Source organism: Schistocerca gregaria, chromosome 4 (assembly GCF_023897955.1).
Source record: "Schistocerca gregaria isolate iqSchGreg1 chromosome 4, iqSchGreg1.2, whole genome shotgun sequence".
NCBI lineage: Eukaryota > Metazoa > Arthropoda > Insecta > Orthoptera > Acrididae > Schistocerca > Schistocerca gregaria.
The window spans coordinates 41,467,317-41,484,092 of record NC_064923.1 but is presented as its reverse complement, the minus strand read 5'-3'; the positions used below and the strand labels follow the sequence as shown (position 1 = coordinate 41,484,092).

The window sequence follows — 16,776 nt, the reverse complement described above, 5'->3', positions numbered from 1 at the left end:
GTTGTTGTCCTGCAGTTCTTTTTAAAATAATTGCCAAATTGCCTTCTGATGCATTGTAACTGTTCTATTATCTAGCAATGGGGAAGGCTAACTTTCAAACAGTCTTTTTATTGTGCCTTTCTGTGACTCAGCATCTCCACTACATGGTGAGTAACACCTACCCTTTTCATAATACTGTTTTATTATCCATTAAACAACACTGTATTACAGGTCTGAAAGCAGATTAAAACTGAAAGACCAAGAGAGGCAGCAAGAAAAGTAGGCAGGCATCTGACTATACAATACCATTACAAAATGGAATCCGTTGCAAATTTTTCCTGAGAAGGATGTGTTTCTTATATCACAGTGTGGAATGAAGCCTAATTCACCAAAATGCTTTTCACATCTCCCGATACAACCTCTCATGACAAGCTTTGGCTATTGTTGTCAGATGTATTATACATCTAGTGTCTTTCCTTACTACATGATTTTCATTCACACAAAACCCCCGATCATAAAATCTGTCTATACAAGCTCTCTTTTATATACCACTGGGAGTGGATATGTGGAATGAAGGTGACAGAAAATCCTATGAGAAGTAAAATATATAAACATAAATAAGGAATTTAATATCACAGCACAGAAACAGAGCAACATTCTTAGAACATAAATGACATGGGTGGTTGGCAGAAGCAGAAAAGCACCCAGTGAAGTTAGCTACAAAGCACTGAGTATCATATTTTGCAATATTGGTGTTGAACTTGCCCCACAGTCAGAGTTTCACATTGCCAATTTTGTGTGTGGTCCTCCGGTGGTATTAATAGTAAATAGAAGGATTGAATAGCTAAGTTTGCTAGATATGGAATAATATAGTCATATATAACCATTTAAAATACTGTACTAAAAGAAGAAGAGGAAAATAGTACTTCTTACTGATTGATACTAGACAAGTAAAGATTTTATTTATATTAGCCAATAGTTGAAGCATATGAAATCAACTGATGTTAGCTGGCACTCACTTATAAATGTGTGTTTTTGTTCATTATAATCCTCTAACTTTGCCTTTTTTTTTGCCAAGCTTTACAGCATACAGTTGTTTGTGTTTGTGGAAGTAAACTTTTCCTTAGATATTTCTACAACATCTCCTTTTGTACTTAGTCCTCCAGGGAAAGGGTCTTCAGCTCTGAGAACTTCATACTTCCCATAAACTGCTTCATGTTACTACCGATCTTTTGGTAGTTCCTACTTCAATCACTATGTGGGTTTACATCCCATTAGGTTATTGTGTTGTCACAAATCACATATTTTGAAAAGCTAACAACTTACCTAGGCAACCCACCCAACACTTTGCAGCTTCAAAATCAGGAGTATGAAGCTCAAACTCTTGGGTTTGTGGATCATATGTGGCTGTTAGCTTCATTTCCTTTGTGTTCGTCCCATGTGAGATTTCAGTAAGAGCAAAACAGCCTCCAATCTTGTCAAAAGAAAAACAACATGTAGTTTTACTGGTGAACTTAATAAACGCCAAGTACACAATATTTTTCATTACTCTAAATTTCATCAAACAATTGTGCTCTGTTTAATAACCAGATTACTCATAAAAATATTAAAAAACTGACTTTTTTCTGGTCCTTATTACACTCATTACCAAATAGAAAATAACAACAATTTATTGCATATTCAAAAGAGTAAATAATGAGAATTATATTCACTATTCCAAGATAAATTATTTTTTTCTCAATTTTGATTCTTATTACTGCTCTGTCAGATCACTCAGAAGATGAGAGTGACTCACCAGTTATGAGTATAAGGAGATACAAAGAAGCACTGAAGAGAAGAGGAAGTCAAAGAGAGTACTTTGCAGCTACAGTCTACAGATGATGTATGATGTGACAGAGTGACAAGTAACATTAAGAGGAAGCGGAGATGCTGAGTCGCAGGTGGATACAATAAAAAGACTGTCAGAAAGCGAGCTTTCAGCCAACAAGGCATTTGTCGAAAACAGACAAAATACACACACACACACACACACACACACACACACACACACACACATGCAAGTCACACATGGACACAGTCTCTGGCAGTCTCCTCAGCTGCCAGAGATTGTGGTCATGCATGTGTGAGTTGTGTTTGGGTGAGTGTATCTGTGTATGTTGTCTATTTTTGACAAAGGCCTCATCTGCCTAAAGCTCACTTTCTGACAGTCTTTTCGTTGTGCCTATCTGCAACTCAGCATCTCCACTAAATGGTGAGTAGCAACTAGCCTTTTCATAGTGTTCTTACACAACATCCTAAATTTTCCACTGTTTGATTAACAGGAAGAGATATGAGACGTGAAATGAATAGTGCACTTAAGAATAAAGAAGAAAGAGGAAAAGGAGATGGATGTAAAGAAAGACAGAGACAGTGAAATGAAAAGATTAATATTCACATAAATATTTTCTCTACTTTTTTTTACCTTTTTACCTCTATTTCCACCTCTCTTACTTTCTCTATCTGTATCTTCCCTATCTCTTATTTTGCTTTCCTCCTAGTTGTCAATTACAATATTCATTCTACTTCTCATTTTTCTTCAAAAAATCAAATGTGTGTGAAATCTTTTGGGACTTAGCTGCTAAGGTCATCAGTCCCTAAGCTTACACACTACTTAACCTAAATTATCCTAAGGACAAACACCCACTCCCATGCCCGAGGGAGGACTCGAACCTCCGCCGGGGCCAGCCGCATAGTCCATGACTGCAGCGCCTTAGATCACTCGGCTAATCCCACGCCGCTCATTTTTCTTCCTCCTAATACAGCTTTACGTTTCACTCTGTAACCATCATCACTAGACTGAAACTGTAGTATAGTAGTTTTGATTATATATTCTCTTCGACACCCTTCACCTTGCTTTTGCTGCATCTTGTTATTTGAGCAGCTGGAGTCCTCTTGCCCAGGGTTCTGAGTGGTTTGGTGCTACTTTCTAACCATCCTCAATCTATCCCTCTTGCCTCCCTGAGAAATCAACTAACAGTTCCAAAAGTTTAGTTTTTCTACTTTTATTTATATCTATCGACAGTACTTAAAATTTTGCCTCCTAAAGGTTAGTACAGCCATTTGGCCTGCTTGTAATATGATAGTTTCCTCGAGTAAATTTTTCTTTTGACACAATTTCAGTATTTACGTGTAGATAAGCTTATCCATTTTATTTGTACAAGCACCTAACATATAAAGGAAGTTAAAAGAATGGAATTATTTTGAAAAGACAGTGAAAATATTGACGATGTATGTTCAAGTAAAGGCAGTGGCCTGATCATATGCATAGAGAGCTGCTCCTTGCTGACCACTCCCGAAGAGGTTGGAAGACCAGTGATCTTCTGCAAGAGATGCTTAAATTAATTCAGTGCCCAAGTTAACTGTGTCACCCTACATAATTACTGATAATTTTCACAAACACAATTTCTCTCAAAAGATGTCACAGTGAAGTGTATGACGCATATATAAATATTTAAAACTGAGTAATCTATATGTCATATACCAGTTTAAATATTTATCAGAGTCCAGAAATTTAAATAATATGAGGCTTGCTGTACACATATAACACAAATATCCATAAAACTCACTTCCTACAGTCGAAACCCGTGCACCACTTATAACTTGTTCTTATTCTTTTTGTGAGTGTGGAGCTTACACCAGTGAAAATAAAAATCATTTTTGTGAATGTCACAAGAGAGCAAGCCAATTCGCAATACCAGTACAATTCTTTTCTCATCACTACATGGCGAAACATTTCCTAGTATCTCTTTGGCTCTTAACAGGAGATACAAGACTATACTGTGTGATGTTAAGCACTACCTCCGCAACACACACTTGTCGACAGGTGTCTTGATTTATATTTTTTAGTTACATTTAAAAAGCATACATGCCTTTGCTGCTTCACAATCTTCAATGAAGTCATAATGTCTTGCAGTACCCATGGCTCGAATTGTGTTGGTGAACATGTCAAATGTTAGCCCTGATTTCACAGCAAGTGATGGCTCATATTGAAATAGTGAGGAGACCATTGCATAAGGCTAAAATAAAAATAAAACAACCAATATTATAAAATATTTTGTAAGACAATTACAATATAAAATGGTTAATGTCCACTGAATAACATTTTTGTCTTGTTATTAAACAATGAGATCATTTTATAAAGACAAAGGCATAAAAATAATTAATGAGGTCTAGCATAAAAACCACCAGGGGCTAGCTGAAAGCAGTCTCAGTAGGGAAAAGGTAAGCATATGATCAACAACACTATAACATGGTGGCTTCATCTGTAAAGTGATTGATAACATAAGAGATTTCCAGAGTAAATAAAAATAGATTCAATGATTAACTGAAAGTAAAGTATGGTATGATATGATACATTTCCCTTACACTCTGAGTGCACATCACAGTGAAACAGTTTTGAGTATGTGTCACAATCGCAACAACATGTTTTGATAATAAACAGGTATTCTGTGACAGAGAGTTTAATTAGTTGAGACAACACATCTGGATGCAGTTTTTGACATTCAGTCACCATGACAGACAGACTATTAACTACCTTGTTGTTGTGGACTTCAGTCCTGAGACTGGTTTGATGATTATGTACCTTAGAGGCCACATATTCTGTGCAAATAAGTAGGCCATCTGACAAAATTCACTGAATCAGAAATGCAATTGCACTGATATTTGCCTCATGTACCAAAAATGTAGTGTTGACATTCACACACCGTAAGTTAATTCTTTAGCCAGAAAGGGAGTTAATCCAGTAAGAAAATTAGTCCTGTAATTGCCTTACCCTACGAGTGTCTTCCATTATCTCCTCCGGTGTTAATTTGTAAAGTTGTCTTAAACGATACAGTCTTCTTATGGCCACACGCCGCTGCTCATCCAGACTTAACGTTGTATTAGCATGCTGAAATTCTTGATCTTCCTCAAAGAGATTCCATATTTTCATCTGTTCTTACAGAAGTCATAAGCAACAAGTAAGTATGCAAACATATCAAATCACATACTTATATTTCTGCATGGTATATTGGGTAAATTATTGTACCTTATATTTCAAAATCTCTGGACCTTCTAAAAGCATCTTCATAGACTTCCAACTGAAAGAAGATCCTTTACGATAGCAATCAAGAGGACCTGGTGGGAAGTCAGGCAGTAGATCTGTTGCCATTTTCACCTCCAACCTACTTTGGATCCTGAAATAATCAGAACAAAACTTTGTTTGTTCCACTCTCACTTATTTTACATGATTTATAAGATTCTACAAGTCTACACCACATGTGGAGACTGAATAATAGCACAACTATGAAAAAGCTAAGAACAACAGAAATTACTGTGCTAGCAGAGTAACATTATTATTTGCCCACATCATCTTTCATTTTTGATTATCTGGTGAACTGCCAGTGGAACACACTTTGGTGCAAGATAAATTTCACAAGTGGAAGATGCTGCAAATACAATAAACAAAAGTCAAGAAATTGTAAATGAATGAACTGAATGGTAACAAACTAAAACTCAAAGATGACACAAATAGGCCTACAAAAGAAATTTCAATTCACTGATTTGTAATAAGGCCTTTCATGTAGGCTATTAAATGTAAACACTGAAAGTGAAGTAAAAAAGAACAATATCATTTCAGTTGATTTTTGAGGTAGCATAAGTCAATTAGACCTACTACTCTCAAAGACCACTGTGATCGCAGTGAAAGGTGGTAAACAAATGTATGATGTTGATCTTCCTGCACACAGCTGGACACTGGGATGCTTCGTGAGTATGAAATATCTAGATAAACTTCCTTGCAATTAATCCATGTGTTGAGAAATGTTTGCATTCATAACTGTTAAAATATTGGCTACCATTCCACAAGACATATTTTAAAGACAACAGCAGTACTCATTTCCCTAAAATTTTACAGGTTATGAAGTCGTATTTAGCCCTTCCCACATGTCAAAAAGTAGGCAAAGCTGAGTGAAAGTTAGTTGAATACTAAACTAGTAAGGAAGAATATTAGTTAAGAGGTTACAAAGTGAAAAGAATCTCAGGAAATGTATGTGTCTCAAGAAGTTAGTGAAAATCCATACAACTTTTAGACTGCATTCTCGCAATTGGTGAGAAATGCAGAAGTAGAGTCCTGATAAATGAGTGCCAGCAACAACAGCAATTCCTACCTCATTTCAAATGTTTACAGTATATAGCAAGAATATGCAACTTTTGTATGAAATATGTCACATCGATGACCTCCTCAAAATCTGAGCCTGTGTAAATACACACACTTATCACACCTCCAGAACAGAAAGAAAATCTTTAAAATCTGTTTAATTTGTTCCTCACAGTATAACAAGCTATCTCCTGGAACATTTACCACTACCACACCAACGGATATACAGTGACCACTGCACACATTGAAAACTTCCTTTTAGTATCTCCACTTCGTGACATGCTATCCCATTCTGCAAGATGGATACAAATGATGCAACCTATTCATACCCAAATATCAGTATGCTAAACAACTTCCCAACTCCTTTGCTTGTATGAAGTCCATTTATTATATTGTCAATTCTTGAATCACTGCTTAGCACTCACAAAGAATTATTTTCATTTTACAGTACTGTCCTGGTATGAAGCACCTGAAACACATCGCCACAAAGGCTTTGAATTTGTCAGAGACTGTGGACATGTATGTGTGAGTTGCATTTATGCGAGTGTGAACATGTGTGTATGTTGTCTACTACTGAGAAAGGCCTTGTTGGTCAAAAGATAACTTTCCGACAGTCTTTTTGTTGTGTCCTACTGCGACTCATCAATTCCACTCTATGGTGAATAGCAATCAATCATTTTCATAATAATGTCGTTATTCAATCCTGGATTTTACATTGTTTGGTTTTACACCATCGCAAGATTTATAGTTTTTATTTGGATATCACATTTATTGCTTTTGCCAACTGTCATATTCCAACCTAACCTAGGCCATTGGGTCACACTACAGACCAGCATGTCACCAAAAACTAACCATCATTATATAACAGGACAAACTCAATGGCCATTATTAACAATATTAAGAAAAGGATAAATTGCTAAGCACCATAAAGATGACACATTGAGCTGCAGACACCCGAGAGTACAAGACTGTTACAAACTTAGCTTTCAACCAACGTGTTCTCCAGAAAAGAAAACACACACACATTCACAAAAGCCAGTTCACCTCACACATACAAGACTGTTCTTTCTGACCACTGTGGGCAGAATGAAATGGCGCCATGTCAATCAGAAGCACTGATCTGGAATGGGGCGGAGAAGGGAAAGGGATAGTAGTGTACTGTGGGCAGTCAGCACTGCCTGACAAGAGCATGCTGGGACTAGATGGTGGCCAGATAACACACTGTCAGGTTCACAACTGGGAGGCTTTAGGGGGAGGAGCACAAGGGTTGTGGTTGGGGGCAGGGGGGGGGGGGGGGGGGGATTGGGGAGTAGAAAACAAGAGCAGCACAGAGGGGAAAAAGAAGACCGGTTGTCTGGGCAGAGAGCGGAGCACAATGAAGGTGGGGACTGTTAATTGGGAGGAGGTGATAGAGCAGTAGATTATCAGAGATTGAGGCTGGGATAACTTTGGGAGCAAAGAATCTGTTGTAAGGATAACTCCCATTCGCACTGTTCAGAAAAACTGGTGCTGGAGGGGAGGATCCAGATGGCCCAGGTTGATGCAGCCACTGAAATGGTCCACTTTGCTCGTGGCCACAGATTGGTGGTGGCCATTCATACTGAGAGACAGCTGCCTTGTAGTCTCACTGACACAAAAAGCTATGCCCTGATCATAACAGAGCTTGTATATGATACAGACAGGCCACCTGTAAAAGCAGCCACGTCACTTATCAAATCTGCTGCAATCACTGCATATATTTTTATATTGGCATGACTACCAACCACATGTCCACCAGGACGAGTAAGCACTGCCAAACTGCAGCCAAGGACAAAGTGGACTGTCCTGTGGCACAACATGCAGGTTTGATTTCAATGGGTGCTTCACAATCTGGGCCATCTGGATCCTCTCCTCCATCACCAACCTCTCTGAACTGCACAATTAGGATCTATCCTTGCAACACATTCTCCGCTTCCGAAAACATCCCAGCCTCAACCTAAGGCAACCTACTATCCCCACACCCCACTCCCAATAGTTTCCACCCCTTCCAACCTATCACCTCTTCTCAGTTAATGACCCACACTTCCACTGTGCTCTGATCTCTGCCAATGCCACCATTCTTTTTCCTCTCTCTGCTGCTCTCCTTTTCTGCTCCGTTTCCCTCACCCCCACTCCCTCACAGCCTGCTGGCACTCTGCCCTGCAGCCTTCTCTGGCCACCATCTAGTCCTGAAAACACCATCAGGCAGAGCCAAAAGCTCCCAAGCCTTATCTTTCCAGTCTCCCACTACCTCCCAAAGTCCTACCGTCCAGCCAAAAACAAGAGGAGCATTCCCCTCGTAAATCAGTAGCACCCAGGACTGGAGAAAATGAATTACATTCTCTGTCACGGTTTAGATTAGCTCCTGTTGTGCCCTGAAATGAGAAATGTCCTACACTCTGTCTTTCCCACCCCTCCCACAGTTGTATTCCGCCATCCACCGAACCTATACAACATACTCATCCATCCTTCCACAACCCCTGTTCCCAAGCCCTTACCTCATAATAGACCTGTCCTATACATCCTCCCACTACCACCACCTACTCCAGTCCGGTCACAAACATCACCTATCCCATCAAAGACAGGGCTACCTGTGAAACCAGTCATGTGGCCTACAAGCTAAGCTGCAGCCACTGTGCTGTATTCTATGTAGGCATGGCAACCAACAAGCTGTCTGTCCACATGATGGCGCTTGACAAACTGTGGCCAAGAAACAAGTGGATCATCCTGCTGCTGAACATGCTGCCAAACAAGATATCCTTCATCTCAACGACTGCTTCACAGCCTATGCTCTCACCCATCCAGCCCCTTCCCTATTCCTATTCCAGCACTACACAGCCATCATTCCACTACCACACCCAGTCTTTTTATTTCTCTGCTTTTCCATTACTTCACCTCCCCTCCTCCCCCCCCACCTCTCCCCTGCCCTCAGTCTAACCCACAGCACTTCGCTGTCTGCCACCCCCACCATATTATCCCTCCCCCTCCAGCTACTCCTTACCCCCACCCAGTCACCACTCCCATCATGTACTGGTCTGCACACGCATGTCTGGCTATTGTTGACAAAGGCCTTAACAGCCGAAAGCTATAATTGTGAGAGTCTTTTTGTTGTGCCTATTTGCGACTCAGCATTTCCGCTATATTGTTAAATCAATATTTGACGTATCCAAATTTCCTTTTTTCAGGAATGCTTTTTACTATTGCCAGTTGACATGTTACATCCTCTCTATGTCAGTTATTCTGCTGCCCGAATAACAATACTCATCTACTACTTTTAATGTTTCATTTCGTAATCTAATACTATCAGTATCATCTGATTTCATTCAACTACATTCTGTCATCTTTGTCCTCCTTTTGTTCATGTTCACCTTTTAACCCACTTTCAAGACACTTTCCATCCCGTTCAACTGCTCTTTCGAATCCTTTTACCTCTCTGACAGAATAATGGCCTTCTCAGCAAATCCCAAATTTTTAATATTTTATCCCTGAACTCTGAAAAGGGAATTACATTTCTTCTTTGATGTGTGTGGTGAGTTAACAAAAAAGAAAACATGCTAATTTTGACCTTGGAAATCTCTCTTGTTCAGAAATCTCTCTTGTGTTGGCCTACAGACAGGTATACTAGTATAGTCCACGAAAGTTCACTCAAAATTGTTCAATGGCATAATCTTCTGTGGTTAAGATGGTAACATCAAAACAGTTCTTATTCTGCACAGTACACAGTAAAAATATTGTGCACAGCAGATAACCGAAAATTAGCAAATATTGACTTCAGGATTTCCCAAGAGTTCTGTTGCATCTGCCACTGGATCACATATTTCTTCAGAACAACTGCTCATCATTGTTAGATAGTTGCTGATAGCAAGTAGCAACTACTTGGATTTACACAACCTGAGGTGGCTGCAGACCCGAGAACCATATACTGATTTAGTGAGCTAACTGAAAATACCAATACCAAATGTCAACTTTGACTCATGCTGCAACGATTTTGTGTTATGTGGTGTCATACACATGTAAACGTAAATAGAACAGAAAATTGACAATATTTATTTTGCTTCTACATTATTTTTAAGAATGTAGGTTGTGCTAGCACACTGATCTGCACTGCGATGATGAAGGTTGGTAGCTAATAGTTTTGTTGTAAACTGGCATAGCTAATGAGAGAGATGCCATTCTAATAACAATAATTCTTGTTATGAGAGTTATTTTACACTTACTCACTGAGTGGTTTAAATTCACCATTTAGATGACATCACGGTTGAACTGTTCAGGTGGTATTTGCAGGTTCAATATTTGCCATCTGGCAGAAGCCTCTTCACGGACTACGAAATTCTTATACTTTCAAATAAATACAGATATTCACTAACCATCTTTGGAGTTAATAAGAAAAGTTAATTTAGAATGAACAGTGCACTTCATGTCCACAATACTAGAAATACAACCACTTCTTATTTGCAGTAGGCATTCTTTAAATGGTTCACAATGGAGTTTCACATTCCGGTGCACAAGTGCATAACAGATATCAGATAGAAAAATTGAAGTCCTCAGATTTTCAAAATCAAAGCAAAAGAATGCCTCATCACTACTCCACCTACAATTAATTACAATTTTTGTTGTTACTTCATATTGATATATGTTACGTCACACAAATAGTATCATAACAGGCTTAAACTTATTACCACATCATTATCAGATGATTAGAAAAAGGGGGATAGTGAAACACTAGAAAACTAAATTACAGCTCAAAGTAGTTTAATTTGTCAACTGATCAGGTCTGGAAAGTCATTCATAATACATCAGCACTTGGACTGTTGTAACTGAAGGTTACACTCCACCATAATATTGCATGAAAACCATCCACAACACAAAAACAGTCAGACACAGAGAGCCTTCTCAGGGAATAAATTAATGAAAAATTATCACCACACGTGTACAGTAACTTTTGCCCAGCTGGCTACACTGCGCTGGCCGTGAAATTGCAGTTGCACAGTGATAGTGTATTTGTGTGAATGAGTCATTCAAAACCTAATCAAACTAGCACTCTTGTTTATGTGCCTAGCCGTCATAATTAACTTGCTGACAGTGTGATTTACGGAACTAGTCTGCAATAGCTGCTTCTTGTTTTTAATGTATAACCTGAGTCATTCCAGGGAACTTTCCTAGTGACAGTTTCACAAAGCATGGCGTGTGAATGAATGAAAGGACGAATGTTGCCTGTGACTGATCATTATTAATGTTCGTATTTCATGCTCCAGCATTCTGACATCCACAGGTCACCCTTTGACAACACTGAAACTCTGTAAGAGGGCGGGAAGGGGGGGGGGGGGCAGATGTAATATTTTTCTGAAAGAGAAACAAACATCTTTTACTCTATGAGGGAACAACACTTTACGACAACTGTCTGAAATTTCATTTCAGTAGCTATGATGATCAACATTCTAAATAACTAAAGATTCACACAGTATTCCCTAGCAGTTAAGTTGTGACACACAATCAATCATCAATAATTTAGATGTTTGGATTTGCACTGAGTGCCACATTGATTATAGGAGAACAGTTTTCCCTTTCTGACACTCTTGGCAGCCTGACACTTAACACAAAGTGACAAATATTCATATTTTGTTTTACTAACCATGAAGTTGCCCTACTTTGCAGCTTGAATAACATTATTTTTGAATGACAGATTGTACTGTCTGTGGGTGGGGAGAGAAGGGCAGTGTTTAAATTAGATTAGATTAGTTTAGTTTTTCTTTCCATAGATCCGTGTTGAGGAGATCCTCGTGGATGTGGAATTTGTCACCTCTTTTTTTTTAAAAAAAAAAAAAAAAAAAAAAGAAAGAAAGAAAGAAAGAAGAAAAGCTGAAATAACAATACTAATAGTACAAATATATACAATACATCATTTGTTTCTATTAAAAAATTCGTCAATGGAGTAGAGGGAGTTGGCCACTAGTAAGTCTTTCAGGCTCCTTTTAAATTGATCTTTATTTGTAACTAAATTTTTTATGTTTGCTGGCAGATTATTGAAGATGAGTGTTCCTGAGTAGTGTACCCCTTTTTGAACTTAAGTAAGTGCTTTTAAGTCCTTGTGCAGATCATTTTTGTTCCTGGTATTGTATGTATGAACTGAGCTGTTTGTTGGAAAAAGAGATATATTATTTAGAACAAAGTTCATTAAGGAGTAAATATACTGAGAGGCAGTAGTTAGTATACTGAGTTCTTTGAAGAGGTTTCTACAAGACATCCGTGAGTTTACTCCACAAATAATATGTATTATATGCTTTTGGACTCTGAAAACTTTTGTTTGACTTGAAGAGTTACCCCAAAATATTATACCATATGACATTATGGAATGAAAAAAGGCAAAATATGCTAGCTTTTTCACTTTTACGTCGCCTATGTCTGCTAACACTCGAATTGCAAATAGAGATTTGTTAAGGCGTTTCTGTAGTTCTGTGGTGTGCTCCTCCCAACTGAATTTATTATGAAGTTGTAATCCCAGGAATTTAAGACTGTCAACCTCTTCTATCTGCTCTTTTTCGTACTTTATGCATATGCTGGGTGGAAACCTCTTACAGGTTCTGAATTGCATATAGTGAGTCTTTTCGAAGTTTAATGTCAGTGAGTTTGCTCTAAACCACTTATCCCCTTTCTTGAATCCCCAGTTATAATTGACTGGTAACTTTGAATTGTACTAAACTCACAAGAACATGCCTTAATTAACTTTGCTAATATTTCATCATAACCACTAGAATGCTTTGTTTTTAAAGATTTTATTATGGAAGTCATTTATTTTGGTGAAGTGAGTGACATATTCATGTACCTGAGGCTATTTGTATAGGCTAGTTTCAGATATTTAAGGGCATTATTTACTGATCCTGATAATCCCATTCTATCAGTAACAGATATAAAGTACTTGTTAAATAGATTTGCCACACTATGCCCATCGGTTACCAATGTGTCATCTACCTTTAGTGCTATTTGCTCCTATTCCTTTCTGGTTCTACCAGTCTCCTCTTTCACTATATCCCATATTGTTTTTATTTTGTTCCCTGACATTGCTATCTTCTTCTTGTAGTGCATTTGTTTAGATGTCTGAATTACTTTTTTTAATATTATACAGTATTCCTTGTATTTAGCTAAATCATCAGCATTGGAGCTATTCTTGGTCAAGAGATACATTTTCCTTTTTGTCTTATAGGAAATCTTTATTCCTTGTGTGATCCATGGTTTTATTATAGACTTCTGTTTAATATGAGTAACTTTTAGAGGAAAACAGTTTTCAAACATGGTACTGACGTAGTTCATGAATGTGTTATATTTTTATTCATGTCATGAGCACTATAAACATCTTTCCAGTTCATATCTTTGAGCAGTTTCCTAAAACACTCAATTTTTGGTTAATTGAATACTCTCCTGTACTCAGATTTAGCAGTCTTGATAATCTGCTTAGAATTTACATCTAAAACAAGGAGCTGCATGTCATGATCTGATAGTCCATTTATTACAGGTTTTATGATATGATTTTGTTCCTTTGATTTGTCTATAAAAATGTTATCAATGGCTGTCCTTGAGGATTTAGTGATTCTAGTTGGAAAGTTTACAGTGTGAGTTAGATTGAAAGACAACATTACTAGCTGCAGTGAATGTTTACTGGAAGATTGAATTAGAAAATCTGTATTAAATTCACCAGCAATCACAATTTCTTTGTTTCTTCCTGTTAAATAACCCAAAAGAGCTTCTAGATGATTTATGAATAGATTATAATTTCCTGCAGGTGTTCAGTAAATAGTTACTATTATACAGGATCTGTTATGGAACTCTACTTCTGTTGCACATGCTTCTAGATGCTGCTCTAAACAGAATTTATTAATGTCAATGTTCTTGGATTTATGGCAGTTTTTAATAAATGTGGCAACTCCTCCTTCATCCATATCTACTCTGCAGAAGTAGGAAGCTAGCTTAAATCCTGAAATGTCTAACATATCTATACCAGTGGTCACTTGATGTTCAGAGAGGCAGATAATGTCAATTTGGTTAGATGAATTCATTTCATCGATACATATGAGTAGTTCATCAACTTTATTTCTGAGACCCGGAATGTTCTGGTGTAATGAACTAATGGGATTATAACTGCTTTGGTGAAGATGAACTGGCAGTTTCTGATTACTTTCTGTTAAACATTGTTTAAATGGAGGCTGTATGCTAAAATCTGACTCCTCTCCATCTGTTTTCTCAAACTGAGTGCGTCTGCCAATCTCTCTTAAAACTCGTTTCCTATCCCCCTTCCCTATCCTAAAAAAGGCATCCCTCTGACACCTGTGACCATTGGTATTTTACCACTTGTGACAGTATCCCCCCTTAAGTTTTCTGCAATCAACCCTTTCCTATTGAGGTGAAGGCCATGCCTAGTGTTGATGGTGTGTAGCCAGCTGTGCTTGACAAAGCTCTGCATCTACCAGTAAAACATGCAACACAGCAAGTATGTGACTCAATACCAATACACGTAAAATGCAAGGCTAATTAGAACACTGATAAGCGGACTGAAATTTTTATATCATCTTCTTTTGAACACAGATGTAGGTATCATTGTCTTGATTCATAAACAAAAGAGAGTACTTCATAGGTACAATTTCTGACGCTCTGTCTCAAGGCTTATTAGAGTACTACTCAACAAAAGTATGTTTTCAGCAAAAGTCGGCAATTTGGATACTGTATAAAACTGGTAACTGAGTGACTTGCATTCTTGACAATATTGTATACAATAGGCAACTGAATGTATCGCATATAGATCTTTAAATATCATGAAACTCTTACACCCTTACACATACTTCGCAATACACCGACTCTTAAACGAACTGTGGCACAAAATCAAATACATGGAAACCAGTCTCATACATTACCCTGTCTTCGTTTGTGGAGAATTCATTAGTTAATTAAACTCTACAAGGCCTACATGAGGAGAAACGTTTGCTCCTAAAATTGTAAACTAAAGGCATAACTAATGATGGATTATTCCTTTCGTGGAAATATGCCGCAAAATCTATGCCAAAAACCACTTTACAGATTAAATGAGTTCTTTGACAGTGAAACAGCAGATTGGACTCCCGAAACAATGCAGCGACATACGAAATCAAGTGAACATGTACGTTTTAAAAAGTTCTAACTCTATATGTTATTAAGTGTTATGCTATACTTATGCTATTTTTTCTGTATTATTATGTATGATTATGCTAATTCGTCCTTGTATTATAATGCTTGTGTAATCGTAACCTTGTAACTCTGACGCAAGTCTGTCAAATCTTCCCAGTTTTGTTTTCCTAATTGACAGTTAACTTACGATATTTAGACACAAATACTATAGTCTATACACGACTATGTTCGTGATACTGCGAATTAACAAGTTGCTTTAAAAGCTGGGCCACTGTAAGGCTAGGGAAAAAAATTATACAAAAAATCATCAGCAAACTTCAGATTACGCGAATTCTTGATCGACCGGTAGTAATATCTCCTACAAGTAACTTGTTGCTCAGGACTCGGAACGTTATTCATTAAATAAGTACGTAGGCTAATTACACGCGAGGAATAAAAAGATTCGGATACTACTAAAACTTTAAAACATATTTTAGTTTTATTATTACGTCAGTGGCATGTCATGTTTTTATTATTTTTGGAAAAAACCAACAACGACCCAATAAACGTCTATGCAAATTACACGCTACTTTGCTTTTTAAGAACCACATATGATAAAATGCTGGCGAATTTTTTCACCTTTATTGTTCTCTACGCGTAGTTCAAGCATCGTGGGCAAGGAATGCTGTGTCTATTGTCAAGCAATCGATGTAATAATGCAAGTAGCCGGATGTGACAAACTGTTCACATTTTGAAATTTCGGAGTCCTATTGTTTTTCGGGAGCCCTATTAATAAAATTTTAAAGCGCTCACAACACAAAGGAAAACTGTTTTCCTTATCTCGCCAATAAAAACGAAACAAGATCATAAAAGAGCCGGGTAGTTTCTCTCTTTCCTTAAATTCTTTGGCCAAATATCATGTCATGACTATGGAAAGTACACTAAAGGTTTACGTGTGGATCAGGAACACAGGGAAGTGGAGCAATTACTTACTGCTGTAACGTGAAACTTCTGCCTGACGAGGCCGTAGCACAATTGCGATTGATTACTGAATATGCCGCGATAATATTATTACTTGCTGTCCCAAATGTATAGATAAGATACGAGGTTCCAAATTCTACCTTTCAGTTGATCCTTTGACCTCACAATGAAAACATATCGGTGGGTTACCGTTGCACGTATTATGTACAACCTCCCCCCCCCCCCCCCCCCCCCTCCTCCCGTTACTACTCCTCTCCACGTTTTTTTGTACCAAACTACTACTACTACTATACAAGCTATACCGCATTTACTTTTATTGCGTTACATATAACATCCGGAAATGCTGTCAGTAACATTTAATTTGCCAGTCCTGTAGAGAAGTTGTTGCCCGCATTTTATAGCCAGCAAGAAAATATTTTACGTAACTCATGAAAAATGAAAAACAGACATTTAACAAAAGCAACATAAGGTAGTCCTGTTTGGACAGCAAA

At 37.8% G+C, this 16,776-nt stretch overlaps 1 protein-coding gene across 7 annotated transcripts in view; it reads right to left on the bottom strand.

The window, feature by feature from the left end:
* The window catches only part of LOC126267337 (peroxisomal acyl-coenzyme A oxidase 3-like), a 124,648-nt gene extending 108,207 nt beyond the window's left edge, over positions 1-16,441 (bottom strand). The window contains exons 1-6 of one of the 7 annotated variants that reach the window (XM_049972445.1): positions 15,446-15,672; positions 10,390-10,763; positions 5,045-5,192; positions 4,790-4,948; positions 3,888-4,034; positions 1,306-1,453 (exon numbers count right to left, since the gene is read on the bottom strand). In XM_049972445.1, coding sequence (XP_049828402.1) covers positions 1,306-1,453; positions 3,888-4,034; positions 4,790-4,948; positions 5,045-5,167 — 577 coding nt within the window. In that variant the 5' untranslated portion in view covers positions 5,168-5,192; positions 10,390-10,763; positions 15,446-15,672. Of the gene's footprint in view, positions 1-1,305; positions 1,454-3,887; positions 4,035-4,789; positions 4,949-5,044; positions 5,193-10,389; positions 10,764-15,075; positions 15,368-15,445; positions 15,673-15,943; positions 16,125-16,297 lie in introns of those variants that run through there. The other 6 variants (XM_049972448.1, XM_049972446.1, XM_049972449.1 and 3 more) reach the window with 6 other exon arrangements.
* Positions 16,442-16,776: the final 335 nt, after the last annotated feature.